This window comes from Lepidochelys olivacea (genome assembly GCF_965140295.1).
Source record: "Lepidochelys olivacea isolate rLepOli2 genome assembly, chromosome: 1".
In the NCBI taxonomy this organism is placed as follows: domain Eukaryota; kingdom Metazoa; phylum Chordata; order Testudines; family Cheloniidae; genus Lepidochelys; species Lepidochelys olivacea.
Window position 1 is genome coordinate 129,589,687 of NC_140411.1, and position 17,815 is coordinate 129,607,501.

Genomic DNA, 17,815 nt, shown 5'->3' on the forward strand with positions numbered 1-17,815 from the left:
GTTGCTCTTCCATTCTCATAATATGATTGTACCAAGAAAGCTACTACTTGAAACCAGTGCTGATGAGGCAGTTGCTGGGTTCAGCTTCCTGCCACTTAATAACAAGCAGTTGAAAAAGACGACAAGAATTGAAACATTAATCCAGTGTTCCTCATACTTCCTCAGCACTCATATTTCACCTCTGTGCAATTTGTACAATAAACTTGGTATAACCATGGTTCCATAGATCGGCAGCTTCATAACAAACTTGATGTTACAACATCCCTGTGACAGGCTCCCCGGGGTGCAGCCTGGGACTGTGGGACCCTTAACTCACTAATCTGGATTGTCTTTCACAATGCCTTACAGGTGACAAGCAACAAACCCCTCTAGGTGCAGTTATCACTCAGTACAACTGCATGTGGAGCCCCACACCCAGCTAGATTGCATGAATGCTCCCAGAGCCACTCACAAATCACACGGGTCTGGCTGCTGCCTTGCTCTCCCCAGCTCTCAGCCTTTTACCTCAGGAATATATCATCTTGCACCGCTTGAGACCCTTTCTTGAACAATGCAAATTTATTAATTAGTTCACCACTTCATCAATGGAAAGTGGATTTACCAAACACTTCAGGCAAACTCACTGGTAAAGATAAACAGTAAAACAAGTTTATTGACTCCAAAAGATAGATTTTAAGTGATTATAAGTGATAGGCAAAAAGTCTGAATGATTACAGAAAGAAAATAACATTTAATCACACAGTCTAAACTTTCAACCCTATTAGATGGGCAACATCTAGATTAAGCAGTTTTTTCTCACCCCACTGGATATTGAAGTTCCTATTACACAGGTTTCACCCTTGAACCTGGGCCAGTATCCTCTGTTGGGGTCTTCAGTCTTCTGAGTGTCCTTGTTGCTTGCAGCATAACTTGGAGGAAGAGCAAAGGCAAAGCATGGGGCCACTGTGTTCTGTTTTATACCCTTGTCCATGTGCTTGGAGAACACAAGTCCAGGCATGTCTAGTGGGCATTGCTGAGGCCCAAGGTGAAGCAAAACCCTCAATGTGTCTCCTCTGAGTGAGTCATTGTGTTGTAACTCCTTTGCTGGACAATGGCTGGTGATGTCTGTTCAGCACTCACCCAGGCATTGGTTACCTGCCTTGTCATTGTCTCTGGAGAGCTAGTAACTGGGTGCTTCCCAACCCCACAGCATATTTTAGTGACAACCATAAAACACAATTCTCATAACTTCATATGCATCAATGATATATATTTAGATAGAACAGTGACTTTCAGCAGATCTCAGAGTAACAGCCGTGTTAGTCTGTATTCGCAAAAAGAAAAGGAGTACTTGAGGCACCTTAGAGACTAACCATTTTATTTGAGCATGAGCTTTCGTGAGCTACAGCTCACTTCATCGGATGCATCCGATGTAAGGAGGGATTTCAAAGGGGTTTACCCTTCCCTTTATATTTATGACAGGGGGGTATTGCCAGGGTATTGCCACGGACTGCAGCTGCTCCGACTGCCCTGGGATTGCTGCTGGGGGCCGCCAGAGCACCGGCTGGTATGGCTTTCCTGGGTGCCACCTGAGTAGCTGGCTCCGGAGCCAGCTGCTTGGGTGACCCTGGGTTCAGCCACACTGGCCCCTGCAGAAATCACTGAGGTCACGGAAAATCACGGAATCTGTGACTTCTGCGACCTCTGTGACAGACACGGAGCCCTCCTTAAAATCTTATCTATCCTTCTGTAGTTAATAAACTTATTTGAATGTTTGATCTTTACCAGTGAGATTGTCTAAAGTGCTAGGGGAATCTTCTCAAGTTACAAAGTCTGGTGCATGTCCACTATCCTTTGATGAAGTGGCGAACTAAATAATGAGCTTGCATTGTGGAAGAGAAGGTCTTGAGCAGTGTAAAATGGTACATTTCTGAGGTGCAAAGCTGGACTGGGGTATTTGCTGGTGTCTCCTTGGGTATAGTTCATGAGAGTCTCTGAAAGCCTGCACGTAACTTTTAGTGTGCCTTCACATGCTAATGGTTGTGTGAGAGTGAAGCCTGTAGGGACTGCTTGTCAATAGCAGAGCAGTATGCAATGGTCCCACAGTCCAGGTTGTACTGTGGGGGTGTCCATCTAGCTGGAACCAATGCTATTAAGGACCTGATAGGACGAAGCGATGGGCACCTTTTACCAGGTGCTGGCACCCCCAGTTTTTATTGAAGACAATAGGAATTCAGAGTTCTGGACACTTTAAAAGAGTATTTTAATGAATGTTCAATACATTCAAACTGAAAGGGCATACTGAGTGGGGTCCTGCAAGGATCATTTCTGGGTCTGGTTCTTTTCAATATCCTCATAAATCTCATAAATGATTTAGATAATGGCATAGAGAGTACACTTATAAAGTTTGCGGACAATACCAAGCTGGGACGGATTGCAAGCGCTTGCAAGGATAGGATTAAAATTCACAATGATCTGGACAAACTGGAGAAATGGTCTGAAGTAAATAGGATGAAATTCAATAAGGACAAATGCAAAGTACTTCACATAGGACGGAACAATCAGTTGCACATATGCAATGGGAAATGACTGCCTAGGAAAGAGTACTATGGAAAGGGGGTCATAACAGATTCCAAGCTAAATGAGAGTCAAGAGCAGCATTGCCTCTAATTTTTTCCATCCATGTGCGGAAGGAATTTTGTTATGGAGGTGATGTGTGGTGGGGGTAGGGCTGAAGGGTTTGGAGTGTGGGAGGGGCTCAGAGCTGGGGCAGAGGGTTGGAGTGTGTGGAGGGGTGAGGACTCTGGGGTGGGGCTGGGGATGAGGGGTTCAGGGTGCAGGAGGGGGCTCAGGCCTGGGGCAGAGGGTTGGAGTGTGTGGAGGGGTGAGGGCTCTGGGGTGGGGCTGGGGATGAGGGGTTCAGGGTGCAGGAGGGGGCTCAGGCCTGGGGCAGAGGGTTGGAGTGTGTGGAGGGGTGAGGGCTCTGGGGTGGGGTTGGGGATGAGGGGTTCAGGGTGCAGGAGGGGGCTCAGGCCTGGGGCAGAGGGTTGGAGTGTGTGGAGGGGTGAGGGCTCTGGGGTGGGGTTGGGGATGAGGGGTTCAGGGTGCAGGAGGGGGCTCAGGCCTGGGGCAGAGGGTTGGAGTGTGTGGAGGGGTGAGGGCTCTGGGGTGGGGCTGGGGATGAGGGGTTCAGGGTGTAGGAGGGGGCTCAGGCCTGGGGCAGAGGGTTGGAGTGTGTGGAGGGATGCAGGCTCTGGGGTGGGGCTGGGGATGAGGGATTTGGGGTACAGGCTGCCCTGGGGCTGTGGCGGGGAGAGAGGACTCTCCCCAGCCTTCTCTCGCCACAGCAGCTCAGAGCCGGGTGAGAGGCACCTCTCCCCGGCTGTGGCAGCTCCAGCGGGGCTGGGCTGGGGAGGGCTGGGGGAGGGGCTCCTTTCCCCAGCAGCTCCGGCGGGCTTGGGATGGGCCAGGCTTTTGGAGGGGCTCCTTTCCCCGGCAGCTCTTGCAGGCCTGGACTGGGCCGGACTGGGGGAGGGGCTCCTTTCCCTAGCAGCTCTGCTGGGCTTGGCCTGAGCTGGGTCGGGCTGGCAGACGGTCTCCTCTCCCCAGCAGCTGCAGCGGGGCCGGGGTGGGCTGGGCTGGGCTGGGGGAGGGGTGCCTCTCCCAGCCTCTGTGTCCCTTGACAGCCTGCTGTGCAGCTGAGCTGCCGCGCAGCTTACAAGGAAGTTAGGTCAAGAGTGTAGCACACAAAAAATCAAACATCATTCTGGGCTGTATTAAGAGTGTTGTAAGAAAGACACGAGATGTAATTCTTCTGCTCTACTCTGCACTGATTAGGCCTCAACTAGAGTATTATGTCCAGTTCTCAGCACCACATTTCAGGGAAGATGTGGACAAATTGGAGAAAGTCCAGAGAAGAGCAACAAAAATGATTAAAGGTCTAGAAAACTTGACCTATGAGGGAAGACTTAAAAAATTGGGTTTGTTTACTCTGGAGAAAAGAAGACTGAGGAGGGACATGATGACAGTTTTCAAGTACATAAAAAAATGTTGCAATGAGAAGGGAGAAAAAATGTTCTCCTTAACCTCTGAGGATAGGACAAGAAGCAATGTGGCTTTAAACTCCCTTCCCCTCCTCCTGATCCCCCTCACCGCCAGTGAAATGCAGGACAGGTTCTATCCTGTACAAGGGAACTTTGTCCTTCATTTCAGTGGGAGCAGGGGACTGTGCCAGATTATTTTTCCTTGCCCTCCTGTGAATAGCCCAATGACTTTAATGGGTATTCACAGATATGTCTGAGAGCAGAACATGGCCCAGCAAGTCATTCTTAACTTTGCATTTTCTTCGTGTTTTTTTTTTTTTTTAAGTTTAAGCTTAACTATTCTTTACTACTTAATAGTATTTTGGCTCAAGATAAAAGTTAAAATAATCAAGTTTCATGGTGCTAAACTCTCATTTAAACAATCCATAGATAAAGGTAGGATAATTTGCGGCATAAGCAGACTTAAGACCTGAAATCTTCAGATAGTAAATGGATAAAAAAACACTTTTCATTCTGACCCAATAGATGTCTACAATCGTTTATTGATTTCAGTTTATTAAACTGTTCCTCAACACTAAGCTTCCCTCATTTATAATTTTCTATTGAGGAAAGCTTTACTTTTAATATTTCTATACAATACATACCAACCTCTTTTGAAATGTAGTAAAGTTTCAGGTTTATTTTACCTGCTTCTTGACCAGATCCCCTCAGACCTAAATATCTCACTCAGACATGGCCATGAACTTTATATGTAATAAATATGCTATGTCATTACAAAGCATGAACACATACAGTGTGTGATATAATTGCTATGTAGTAACGGATTCGGCCACCCTCATTTACACTGAATGGTATTTTACTCCATGAGCAAACCTATTCATTTAAATAGGGATGTTATGTTCCATCTCACATAAAATATACCAAGGCATTTATTGATCTGCAATAGTCTGTCATCACCACAGTTATTAATACAAACTAATTATACATGTGGTTTTGGTTCTATATTTGAAAGGAGCAGTCATATCCTTGTATGACTTGTTTAATTGCTCTGTGCCAGGCAGAGCCTGAACACAGCCAGCTTGCTCCTATATACTGTATCAGCACCTCTCTGAAGCTATTATATTGTTCTCCAGAGCCTCATTTATGTAGAAAAAAGTTAATCTCTAGCTGCTATGGTTGTGGAGAAAACCCGAGAAAGTTGAACCAACTGTAACTGATGCAGATATCCCTACATGCATTCGGAGTGCCTGGAACAATAACTGAACAGTGTGAACTGCTCCATTCACCTGAAGTGAAGTGTTAGCTTCAAATGACCAGTGATGATAATTTACATGTGAATATTGTTAACTGTCTGATTTCTTGTAAGAAAGGAATGGGAGGGTCACAGATCTGGGCAATTTACTGAGTCACGTTTCATTCCACCAATGGGTGGCAGTTGGAAGATTTTTTTTTCCACAGTCAAGAAGGAAATGAGTCCAAGGAACCCAGCAGAGACCATGGCCATATTGAAACCTCATTGAAGAGGAGCCAAGCAGCACAAATGATTGTATCTAAATCTTTGTACAATCTACCCTAAGCAGTCATTTTCGTGATTCATATGGGCAGTGCTTATTTTGCACGTGAAGCTTGGAAGAACACAGTCACCTTTTTCTGTTCAGTCTGACCCTTTTTCTACTCAGTCTGATCCCTGCCAGGGATCTGACAAGGAGATTTGAGAACAGTGTTCCCCTGTTGTGTTAATAATGTTCCATATTGAATAATAACTCCCTTTACTCGTCTTCAACCCGTAATGGAAAAATAGTTGCAACAGCAGCAGAGGACAGAGATATCTTTATCCCCAAAAGGCATTTTAAAGTTCCAGGCAGATGCAAGTGTCCTGTCCTAGTATGAGCACCAAAATAGTTTCATCATCATAAACTGGCACTTCTGCTAGCTGCAGATAACAGTAAGCTGCTGTAGAGAAATATCAGTCTGCTTTGCCTAGTTTGACAGGGGCAAGCAGTTATTCATGGACTTGCCTTTAGCTGGAGAGCTTGGGCCACATCCTGTGGATCCAAAGGAGGTCCCGCAGTCCCTAACTGCCTGTTTGTCATAGTCAAACTGAGCAACAGCAGTTGAAATTATTGTACTACATTCTGGAGAACACAGTTCATCTAAAAGTAGCACATGTGTAAGATACCTGAAGATGTTCCCAAAGAGTGCTTTAATCCAGCTGGGGTGGAGGAAGAGCTGGAAGATGCTGAAGTGGAGTGCTACTGAGGAAGTACAAGTGAGCAGCAGTGAGGACTGTAAAGGTTTTTTTGACACATAAGACCACAAAAATATTCTGGTGTCATAGTTAGAGGGGGGACATACAGTGGATTTTTGACTGGTTATGTTCTCTCTTGCCTAATCTACTTTCCTAGCAAGTGACAGGTTTCAGAGTAACAGCCGTGTTAGTCTGTATTCGCAAAAAGAAAAGGAGTACTTGTGGCACCTTAGAGACTAACCAATTTATTAGAGCATAAGCTTTCGTGAGCTACAGCTCACTTCATCAGATGCATATCGTGGAAACTGCAGCAGACTTTATATATACACAGAGAATATGAAACAATACCTCCTCCCACCCCACTGTCCTGCTGGTAATAGCTTATCTAAAGTGATCATCAGGTGGGCCATTTCCAGCACAAATCCAGGTTTTCTCACCCTCCACCCCCCCACACAAATTCACTCTCCTGCTGGTGATAGCCCATCCAAAGTGACAACTCTTTACACAATGTGCATGACAATCAAGTTGGGCTATTTCCTGCACAAATCCAGGTTTTCTCACATCCCCCCCACCCCCATACACACACAAACTCACTCTCCTGCTGGTAATAGCTCATCCAAACTGACCACTCTTCAAGTTTAAATCCAAGTTAAACCAGAACATCTGGGGGGGGGTAGGAAAAAACAAGAGGAAACAGGTTGATATGTGGGCACAATTGGCAACGGGCTTTGTTGCAAGGATAAGTTCCTGGGTTAGTGGTTCTGTTGTGTGGTATGTGGTTGTTGGTGAGTATTTGCTACAGGTTGCGGGGCTGTCTGTAGGCAAGGACAGGCCTGTCTCCCAAGATTTGTGAGAGTGTTGGGTCATCCTTTAGGATAGGTTGTAGATCCTTAATAATGCGTTGGAGGGGTTTTAGTTGGGGGCTGAAGGTGACGGCTAGTGGCGTTCTGTTATTTTCTTTGTTAGGTCTGTCCTGTAGTAGGTAACTTCTGGGAACTCTTCTGGCTCTATCAATCTGTTTCTTTACTTCTGCAGGTGGGTATTGTAGTTGTAAGAAAGCTTGACAGAGATCTTGTAGGTGTTTGTCTCTGTCTGAGGGGTTGGAGCAAATGCGGTTGTATCGCAGAGCTTGGCTGTAGACGATGGATCATGTGGTGTGGTCAGGGTGAAAGCTGGAGGCATGCAGGTAGGAATAGCGGTCAGTAGGTTTCCGGTACTAACCCAGGAACTTATCCTTGCAACAAAGCCCGTTGCCAATTGTGCCCACATATCTATTCAGGGGACACCATCACAGGGCCTAATAACATCAGCCACACTATCAGAGGCTCGTTCACTTGCACATCCACCAATGTGATATATGCCATCATGTGCCAGCAATGCCCCTCTGCCATGTACATTGGTCAAACTGGACAGTCTCTACGTAAAAGAATAAATGGACACAAATTAGATGTCAAGAATTATAACATTCATAAACCAGTCGGAGAACACTTCAATCTCTCTGGTCACGCAATCACAGACATGAAGGTCGCTATCTTAAAACAAAAAAACTTCAAATCCAGACTCTAGCGAGAAACTGCTGAATTGGAATTCATTTGCAAATTGGATACTATTAATTTAGGCTTAAATAGAGACTGGGAGTGGCTAAGTCATTATGCAAGGTAGCCTGTTTCCTCTTGTTTTTTCCTACCCCCCCCCCAGATGTTCTGGTTTAACATGGATTTAAACTTGAAGAGTGGTCAGTTTGGATGAGCTATTACCAGCAGGAGAGTGAGTTTGTGTGTGTATGGGGGTGGGGGGGATGTGAGAAAACCTGGATTTGTGCAGGAAATAGCCCAACTTGATTGTCATGCACATTGTGTAAAGAGTTGTCACTTTGGATGGGCTATCACCAGCAGGAGAGTGAATTTGTGTGGGGGGGTGGAGGGTGAGAAAACCTGGATTTGTGCTGGAAATGGCCCACCTGATGATCACTTTAGATAAGCTATTACCAGCAGGACAGTGGGGTGGGAGGAGGTATTGTTTCATATTCTCTGTGTATATATAAAGTCTGCTGCAGTTTCCACGATATGCATCTGATGAAGTGAGCTGTAGCTCACGAAAGCTTATGCTCTAATAAATTGGTTAGTCTCTAAGGTGCCACAAGTACTCCTTTTCTTTTTCCTAGCAAGTGATTGTCTTACCTAGAAATTACAGAAGCTGCTGCTACATTAGAATTAGGACCACCTCCAGGTTGTCCAGATCCTCTCAGTATTGAGATTCTCTTGGAACTAGCTTTCAATGAATCCCCAAATCAGAATTTCACAGAAGGGTCTGGAGTTGGTTCTGATTCTAAATTGGCTCTAAAAGCAGTAAGGCACTCCTCCATAAGTATGGACAGGAGCCAAATTTCCCTATCCTTGTAGGCCAAACTTCAAGCCATATTTCATACTGGTCAGGTCCATGCTTTTCATCCAAGTGCCTAAGACATTGGGAATGAGGGTCTGAGACTAGAAAATTTATTCTACAAGATGCATATTCCTCAAACCAAGAATTTGGTGGCTTCACCATCCACAAGGGTGGGATAGTTCCTAGAACCAAAAACACCAAGAAGAGGTCATTTCCCTCTTGAGACAAAAAATAAAGTTTTACATTTTCTTACAATTATGCAGCTATTTACAAGAAACTAGCCCCAGTTAGGGGAGATAAAGGAGAAAGTAATGGCAAATGAGCTAACAAGTTGAGGGACCAGGGGGAGTGCCAACTTGCTGCTTTAGTGGCTGGAAGGAACAGGGTCTGTGGAGGCCAGGCCTTAAAATCCAAATCTAAGCCTCACCTAGAACATCTCATGCCTCATGGAAAAGTTTGCTCAGATCCTAATTTCTAAAGCTTTCTAGTGGGTTTCAGGTTTAATTCAGTGCAGAGGTGTTCCCAGAGTGAGGATCTGTTCACTCAAAGAAGAGTTCTCCAAGGACAATTCTCTCCCAGATAGAAACTCTTACAGGAATTTTGGCATTCAGAAAGTGTTTGAAAACCCCACTGTCTGTTTCCCTGTTAGAGTATGTCAGATTTTCACAGGTTTTTATCCACTTTGTTTGATTTATTTGCTTAGGTTACCCAATATTCTGGTTAAACTATTATAACTGGTGCTACAGATGTTGAACTTAATTTGTTCCTGGCATTCAAATAGTTGAAAGAGTTCTATATGCAACTTCAGTTAATGGTATACCGATGCTGAAAGTACTGCATTTTCCACAAAAGCTCTGTGAGGCCAACAGTGAAAATTCTGAGTATTGCCAGTTTTGTAGAGCGTTTTTTTATAATCCCCTTTGGTTGGTTTCTGAGTATGCAACTAAGAACAAAAGTATTAAACAGCAATAGGAACAGTGCACCATTTTAGAGATCACCTTGCATGTGTTAAATTAGATAACTGAATTTATTTGTCTTAATAAAAGTGTGCAAATAGGAGAGGAAATGAGCTGGTGTATTGCCATATTGAATTGCCAGGAATCACTTTTTGTAGGTTAAGGTGCTTTATGTGAAAGTCACCCATATTGATAGCCAAAAAGACAATACTGTTTAGAGGAGAACTGAGAATTTTTAAATTTATTTTTGGATTGGGGATTGGGGTCTGGAAGGATCTGGCACACAGCTTGTTGTAATCAGGTTCTATAGATCAAGAGTAAGATCTATAGTCACCCAGAAGGCCAGGTGTATTGTGGTACCTCCCTACACAATACAACTTTATTTTGTACAGCACATTTCATATTTACCCAAAATGCTTTCTAATAATAACTGGCTCTAACTCGTTTTCTAGACTGTAAGAATGTAATAGATAACTTCAGGAAGGGAAAGAGCAATTGAGAAGTATCAGCAAAGGAGGAAATGCATAGCCTCATCTAAGGAAGTAGTTTCCAACTGTGGAGTGAATGGACCTTGTGATAGAGCTCAATGAGTTGGTTCAATGGAAATAGAGAGTTAGAGCTATATCTCCATTTCTTGCTCATTTTCTCTTTTGGGAGTTATACTATGAAAGTCACTTTCTTTAGTTAATGAACTATTGCTAATGACATGAACATGTCAATATCTTGTTATGATTGATCTAATGATTTGTTTTATAATTGAATTTTACTTAATGTATTCACTGGTTCAATTCACCAATACTTACCTACCGCATTAACTGCTTAAGATGTGAGTATTAAATTTAATTTATTCAGTGAATTAGTTTACTTCATTTAGATTATAGCTTTAAACTTAAACTGTTGCTAAAAATGTCCCCTACTAATACACATAGCAAAATAAACACTATTCACAAACTGAATCTAAGGATTATAAATTGCAGTTCTTTATTCAGAGATACAGATTTATGAATCATTTCTAACATTTTTCTAGTTATAATGGACCAACTTCTTATTAATACACATGAAGCGCCTGTCCCAGCTCAGCATTTTCACTGACTTTACAGGAATCTGGACTGTGCTCCAAAGGTACTGTCATAAATATAAAGGGAAGGGTAAACCCCTTTGAAATCCCTCCTGGCCAGGGGAAAGCTCCTCTCACCTGTAAAGGGTTAAGAAGCTAAAGGTAACCTCGCTGGCACCTGACCAAAATGACCAATGAGGAGACAAGATACTTTCAAAAGCTGGGAGGAGGGAGAGAAACAAAGGGTTTGTGTGTCTGTCTGTAGTCGTCTTGGCCGGGGACAGAACAGGAATGGAGTCTTAGAACTTTTAGTAAGTAATCTAGCTAGGTATGTGTTAGATTATGATTTCTTTAAATGGCTGAGAAAAGAATTGTGCTGAATAGAATAACTATTTCTGTCTGTGTATCTTTTTTGTAACTTAAGGTTTTGCCTAGAGGGGTTCTCTATGTTTTTGAATCTAATTACCCTGTAAGATATATACCATCCTGATTTTACAGGGGGGATTTCTTTATTTCTATTTACTTCTATTTTTTATTAAAAGTCTTCTTGTAAAACACTGAATGCTTTTTCATTGTTCTCAGATCCAAGGGTTTAGGTCTGTGGTCACCTATGCAAATTGGTGAGGCTTTTTATCCAACATTTCCCAGGAAAGGGGGAGTGCAAGTGTTGGGAGGATGGTTCATTGTTCTTAAGATCCAAGGGTCTGGGTCTGTAGTCACCTAGGCAAATTGGTGAGGCTTTTTACCAAACCTTGTCCAGGAAGTGGGGTGCAAGGTTTTGGGAAGTATTTTGGGGGGAAGGACGCGTCCAAACAGCTCTTCCCCAGTAACCAGTATTAGTTTGGTGGTGGTAGCGGCCATTCCAAGGATAACGGGGGTAATATTTGTTACCTTGGGGAAGTTTTGACCTAAGCTGGTAAAGATAAGCTTAGGAGGTTTTTCATGCAGGTCCCCACATCTGTACCCTAGAGTTCAGAGTGGGGGAGGAACCTTGACATGGTGGCACAGTGGTGGGATTAACCTGAAATCATTTTGAGATCCAGTTGAGATTTTTTGAACTAGAAATACAGATTTTAAAAAGGAATTTTTAGGAAGTCCAGAAGGCAGCTTTGAAACTGAAAGCAGCTTGGTTTCTCTCTGCTTTGTGGCCAAGCAGAGACAAAAGGGGATTATCTTGTAAATTGCAGGTTTTCTTTGCCTAGAGGCAGGGTACTTAACTCCTGCAGGGAAATTCACAGTCTTCCAACCCAGAGGTTTTTTTTTCTTTTCTTCCTAAAAGTAAATAGGGGGTGTGTGCTCTACCCATTTGCCTGGAGACAAAAGTGGCAGGGTTTTTTTAGGATTTTGATTTTTTTTTGTTTTACAAGGAGCACAGGTTTGAAAAGAAATTTTTTTTTTCTTTGGGCTGGGTAAGCAGTTTTCCAAGTAGTTGGAGGTTTTTTGCTTTAATTTGGGCCCAGAGCAGAGACAAGGGAATTGTCTTTTTCTGTAGGCTGACAATCACTATCAGAGAATAGGTACTCTATTCCAGCACAGCAAAAGTTTACAGCCAAGTTTTGTTTGTTTATTTCTAAACCTCGGGTGTAAAGTTAGTTAAAAACAGAGAGGTTAGAATGGCCAAATCCTCAGCTCGACTACAGCTGGAATTAGCCAAATTTCAGGCTGAGGAAAAACAAAGGGAACATGAAAGACAGATAGAACTCATGCGGCTGGAGAAGGAGGTACAGGAGGCTGCCCACAAGAGGGAAATGGAGGCAAGGAAGCATGTGGAGGAGATGGAGAGGATAAAGGCCCAGCAGAATATACCAACAAACCCTAGCAATCCTTCTCCAGGTACCACTTCCCATCCCAGAAAGTTCCCCACCTACAAGGCAGGTGATGATACTGAGGCCTTCTTAGAAAACTTCGAAAGGGCCTGCCTTGGGTACAACATCTCTACTGACCAATACATGGTAGAGCTGAGGCCGCAGCTCAGTGGACCCTTAGCTGAGGTGGCAGCTGAAATGCCTAAAGAACACATGAACAAGTATGAACTGTTTAAATCCAAGACGACTACAGACAGACACACAAACCCTTTGTTTCTCTCCCTCGAGAGTCAGAATGGGGATAACACCCGAGCAGTCTCGTCGGAGGTTCAGAGCCCTAAGGTGGAAACCAGACATGTCATTTACCCGACATGCCTACCACATTGTAAAACATTGGGATGCCTGTATATCAGGAGCAAGTGTTGAATCTCCAGTAAATTTGCCCTTCCTAATGCAAATGGAACAATTCTTAGAGGGTGTTCCTGAGGAAATAGAAAGATACATCCTAGATGGGAAACCCAAAACTGTAATTGAGGCAGGAGAGATTGGAGCCAGATGGGTGGAGGTGGCAGAGAAGAAGAAAACTGGTCGCAGTTGGAGCGGAGACCAGAAGGGACCACCCCAGACCACACCCTATTACCGGGGGCCGCCCAAAGCCCCACCTACCTCCCAAAGAACCCTCCAGACCCCTTATCGTCCCACCACCCCGTTCTCCAGCAACCCACCTCGCCCCGGTGACCCGTCAGCTGGACGATGTTTTAAATGTAACGAGCTGGGGCATGTAAAGGCCAACTGCCCCAAGAACCCCAACAGGTTACAGTTCATTGCACCGGAATCACACCAGAGGTCCACAGGCCCAGATACCTCCCAGATACCCTTGGAGCGGAGGGAAACTGTGAGTGTGGGTGGGAAGAAGGTCACCGCGTGGAGGGACACCGGAGCACAAGTGTCAGCTATCCATGCTTCCTTAGTGGACCCCAATTTAATCAACCCAGAGATCCAAGTGACGATTCAACCCTTCAAGTCCAACTCTTTCAATTTGCCTACAGCCAAGTTGCCTGTCCAGTACAAGGGCTGGTCAGGAATGTGGACTTTTGCAGTCTATGATGATTATCCCATCTCCATGCTGTTGGGGGAAGACTTGGCCAATCATGTGAAGCAGGCCAAGAGGGTGGGAATGGTCACCCGCAACCAGGCTAAACAAGCCGTGAGGCCTAGCTCTGTTCCGGAAACTTCTATCAGGACCCAGTCAGAGGTGATGGACCTGGACCCCAGGCCAATGTCTGCAACAGCAGTAGTGGATCCAGTCCCAGAGACCCAGACGGAACCAGTCCCAGAACCGGAACCAGCCAAACAACCAACACCAGACCCCGTGCCAGCACTGAATCCAGTACTTGCAACCTCAACACCAGAGGGCCCCACCGAACCTGAACTGGCAGCAGCCGATAACCCTACACAAGAGGCTCAGCCGGAGCCTGAATCCCAACATAGTGCACCAGCGGAGAGCGGTTCACAGTCAACAGAAACAGCTCCATCCCCTATATCGCTTCCAGAGGGACCAAGCCTATGTCCCCAATCCAATGAGGAACTGATGTCTCCAGCATCAAGGGAACAGTTCCAGACCGACCAGGAAGCAGATGAAAGCCTCCAGAGAGCTTGGACGGCGGCACGGAGCAACCCACCGCCTCTCAGCTCTTCTAATCGATCCAGGTTTGTTGTAGAAAGAGGACTTTTATACAAGGAAACTCTTTCTGGGGGACACCAGGAAGACTGGCATCCTCAGAGACAGTTGGTAGTTCCAACTAAATACCGGGCCAAGCTCTTGAGCTTAGCCCATGATCACCCTAGTGGCCATGCTGGGGTGAACAGGACCAAAGACCGTTTGGGGGGGGTCATTCCACTGGGAGGGAATGGGCAAGGATGTTTCTACCTATGTCCAGTCTTGTGAGGTGTGCCAAAGAGTGGGAAAACCCCAAGACCAGGTCAAAGCTCCTCTCCAGCCACTCCCCATCATTGAAGTTCCATTTCAGCGAGTAGCTGTGGATATTCTGGGTCCTTTTCCGAAAAAGACACCCAGAGGAAAGCAGTACATACTGACTTTCATGGATTTTGCCACCCGATGGCCGGAAGCAGTAGCTCTAAGCAACACCAGGGCTAAAAGTGTGTGCCAGGCCCTAGCAGACATTTTTGCCAGGGTAGGTTGGCCCTCCGACATCCTCACAGATGCAGGGACTAATTTCCTGGCAGGAACTATGAAAAACCTTTGGGAAGCTCATGGGGTAAATCACTTGGTTGCCACTCCTTACCATCATCAAACAAATGGCATGGTGGAGAAGTTTAATGGAACTTTGGGGGCTATGATACGTAAATTCGTAAATGAGCACTCCAATGATTGGGACCTAGTATTGCAGCAGTTGCTCTTTGCCTACAGAGCTGTACCACATCCCAGTTTAGGGTTTTCTCCATTTGAACTTGTATATGGCCGTGAGGTTAAGGGGCCATTGCAGTTGGTAAAGCAGCAATGGGAGGGATTTACACCTTCTCCAGGAACTAACATTCTGGACTTTGTAACCAACCTACAAAACACCCTCCGAACCTCTTTAGCCCTTGCTAGAGAAAACTTACAGGATGCTCAAAAAGAGCAAAAAGCCTGGTATGATAAACATGCCAGAGAGCGTTCCTTCAAAGTAGGAGACCAGGTCATGGTCTTAAAGGCGCTCCAGGCCCATAAAATGGAAGCATCGTGGGAAGGGCCATTCGTGGTCCAGGAGCGCCTGGGAGCTGTTAATTATCTCATAGCATTCCCCACCTCCAACCGAAAGCCTAAGGTGTATCATATTAATTCTCTAAAGCCCTTTTATTCCAGAGAATTAAAGGTTTGTCAGTTTACAGCCCAGGGAGGAGACGACGCTGAGTGGCCTGAAGGTGTCTACTACGAAGGGAAATGTGCTGGTGGTGTGGAAGAGGTGAACCTCTCCATGACCCTTGGGCGTATGCAGCGACAGCAGATCCAGGAGCTGTGCACTAGCTACGCGCCAACGTTCTCAGCCACCCCAGGACTGACTGAACGGGCATACCACTCCATTGACACAGGTAATGCTCACCCAATTAGGGTCCAACCTTACCGGGTGGCTCCTCAAGCTAAAACTGCTATAGAACGGGAGATCCAGGATATGTTACAGATGGGTGTAATCCGCCCCTCTGAAAGTGCATGGGCATCTCCAGTGGTTCTAGTTCCCAAACCAGATGGGGAAATACGTTTTTGCGTGGACTACCGTAAGCTAAATGCTGTAACTCGCCCAGACAACTATCCCATGCCACGCACAGATGAACTATTAGAGAAACTGGGAAGGGCCCAGTTCATCTCTACCTTGGACTTAACCAAGGGGTACTGGCAGGTACCGCTAGATGAATCTGCCAAGGAAAGGTCAGCCTTCATCACACATCTCGGGCTGTATGAATTTAATGTACTCCCTTTCGGGCTGCGAAATGCACCCGCCACTTTCCAAAGACTTGTAGATGGTCTCCTAGCGGGATTAGGAGAATATGCAGTCGCCTACCTTGACGATGTGGCCATATTTTCGGATTCCTGGGCAGACCACCTGGAACATCTACAAAAAGTCCTTGAGCGCATAAGGGAGGCAGGACTAACTGTTAAGGCTAAGAAGTGTCAAATAGGCCTAAACAGAGTGACTTACCTTGGACACCAGGTGGGTCAAGGAACTATCAGCCCCCTACAGGCCAAAGTGGATGCTATCCAAAAGTGGCCTGTCCCAAAGTCAAAGAAACAGGTTCAATCCTTCTTAGGCTTGGCCGGTTATTACAGACGATTTGTACCGCACTACAGCCAAATCGCTGCCCCACTGACAGACCTAACCAAAAAGAAACAGCCAAATGCTGTTCAGTGGACCGGAAAGTGTCAGAAGGCCTTTAACAAGCTTAAAGCGACACTCATGTCTGACCCTGTACTAAGGGCCCCAGACTTTGACAAACCGTTCCTAGTAACCACAGATGCATCCGAGCGTGGTGTGGGAGCAGTTTTAATGCAGAAAGGACCTGATCAAGAATTCCACCCTGTAGTGTTTCTCAGCAAAAAACTGTCTGAGAGGGAAAGCAACTGGTCAGTCACTGAAAAAGAATGTTATGCCATTGTCTACGCTCTGGAAAAGCTACGCCCATATGTTTGGGGACGGCGTTTCCACCTGCAAACCGACCATGCTGCACTAAAGTGGCTTCACACCGTCAAAGAAACTAACAGAAAACTTCTTCGGTGGAGTTTAGCTCTCCAAGATTTTGATTTCGACATCCAACACATCTCAGGAGCTTCTAACAAAGTGGCTGATGCACTCTCCCGTGAAAGTTTCCCAGAATCAACTGGTTAAAATCGTCCTTGAGATGTGGAAAATATTGTTAGTCCTTATGTACTTGGTAGTATATTTAGAGATGCATGTGTCTTATTAACTCTGTTTTCCTAGAGCTCCAGGAAGAAATCCCAGCCAGTGTTTCACCCTAGCTGAGATTTGGGGGGCGTGTCATAAATATAAAGGGAAGGGTAAACCCCTTTGAAATCCCTCCTGGCCAGGGGAAAGCTCCTCTCACCTGTAAAGGGTTAAGAAGCTAAAGGTAACCTCGCTGGCACCTGACCAAAATGACCAATGAGGAGACAAGATACTTTCAAAAGCTGGGAGGAGGGAGAGAAACAAAGGGTTTGTGTGTCTGTCTGTAGTCGTCTTGGCCGGGGACAGAACAGGAATGGAGTCTTAGAACTTTTAGTAAGTAATCTAGCTAGGTATGTGTTAGATTATGATTTCTTTAAATGGCTGAGAAAAGAATTGTGCTGAATAGAATAACTATTTCTGTCTGTGTATCTTTTTTGTAACTTAAGGTTTTGCCTAGAGGGGTTCTCTATGTTTTTGAATCTAATTACCCTGTAAGATATATACCATCCTGATTTTACAGGGGGGATTTCTTTATTTCTATTTACTTCTATTTTTTATTAAAAGTCTTCTTGTAAAACACTGAATGCTTTTTCATTGTTCTCAGATCCAAGGGTTTAGGTCTGTGGTCACCTATGCAAATTGGTGAGGCTTTTTATCCAACATTTCCCAGGAAAGGGGGAGTGCAAGTGTTGGGAGGATTGTTCATTGTTCTTAAGATCCAAGGGTCTGGGTCTGTAGTCACCTAGGCAAATTGGTGAGGCTTTTTACCAAACCTTGTCCAGGAAGTGGGGTGCAAGGTTTTGGGAAGTATTTTGGGGGGAAGGACGCGTCCAAACAGCTCTTCCCCAGTAACCAGTATTAGTTTGGTGGTGGTAGCGGCCATTCCAAGGATAACGGGGGTAA

General features: G+C 45.2%; 1 protein-coding gene across 2 annotated transcripts; it reads left to right on the forward strand.

The window, feature by feature from the left end:
* Positions 1-12,721: 12,721 nt before the first annotated feature.
* LOC311514923 (uncharacterized protein) lies at positions 12,722-16,040 on the forward strand. 2 transcript variants are annotated; one of them, XM_084617646.1, is made up of 2 exons: positions 12,722-14,183; positions 15,359-16,040. In XM_084617646.1, the coding sequence occupies exons 1-2, from the start codon at positions 12,769-12,771 to the stop codon at positions 15,441-15,443; spliced, it is 1,500 nt and encodes a 499-aa protein (XP_084473772.1). In that variant the 5' UTR covers positions 12,722-12,768; the 3' UTR covers positions 15,444-16,040. The 2 variants fall into 2 exon arrangements, with proteins under 2 accessions (XP_084473772.1, XP_084473773.1); XM_084617647.1 differs by having other exon boundaries at positions 15,366-16,040.
* The last annotated feature ends 1,775 nt before the right edge of the window (positions 16,041-17,815 follow it).

Excerpts from the sequence above, each read along its gene's own strand:
- LOC311514923 (XM_084617646.1), top strand. The coding sequence starts at position 12,769 with ATGGGGATAACACCCGAGCAGTCTCGTCGGAGGTTCAGAGCCCTAAGG. Across the intron at positions 14,184-15,358 it reads AGCTCTTCTAATCGATCCAG|TTTACAGCCCAGGGAGGAGA; the intron begins GTTTGTTGTAGA and ends AAGGTTTGTCAG.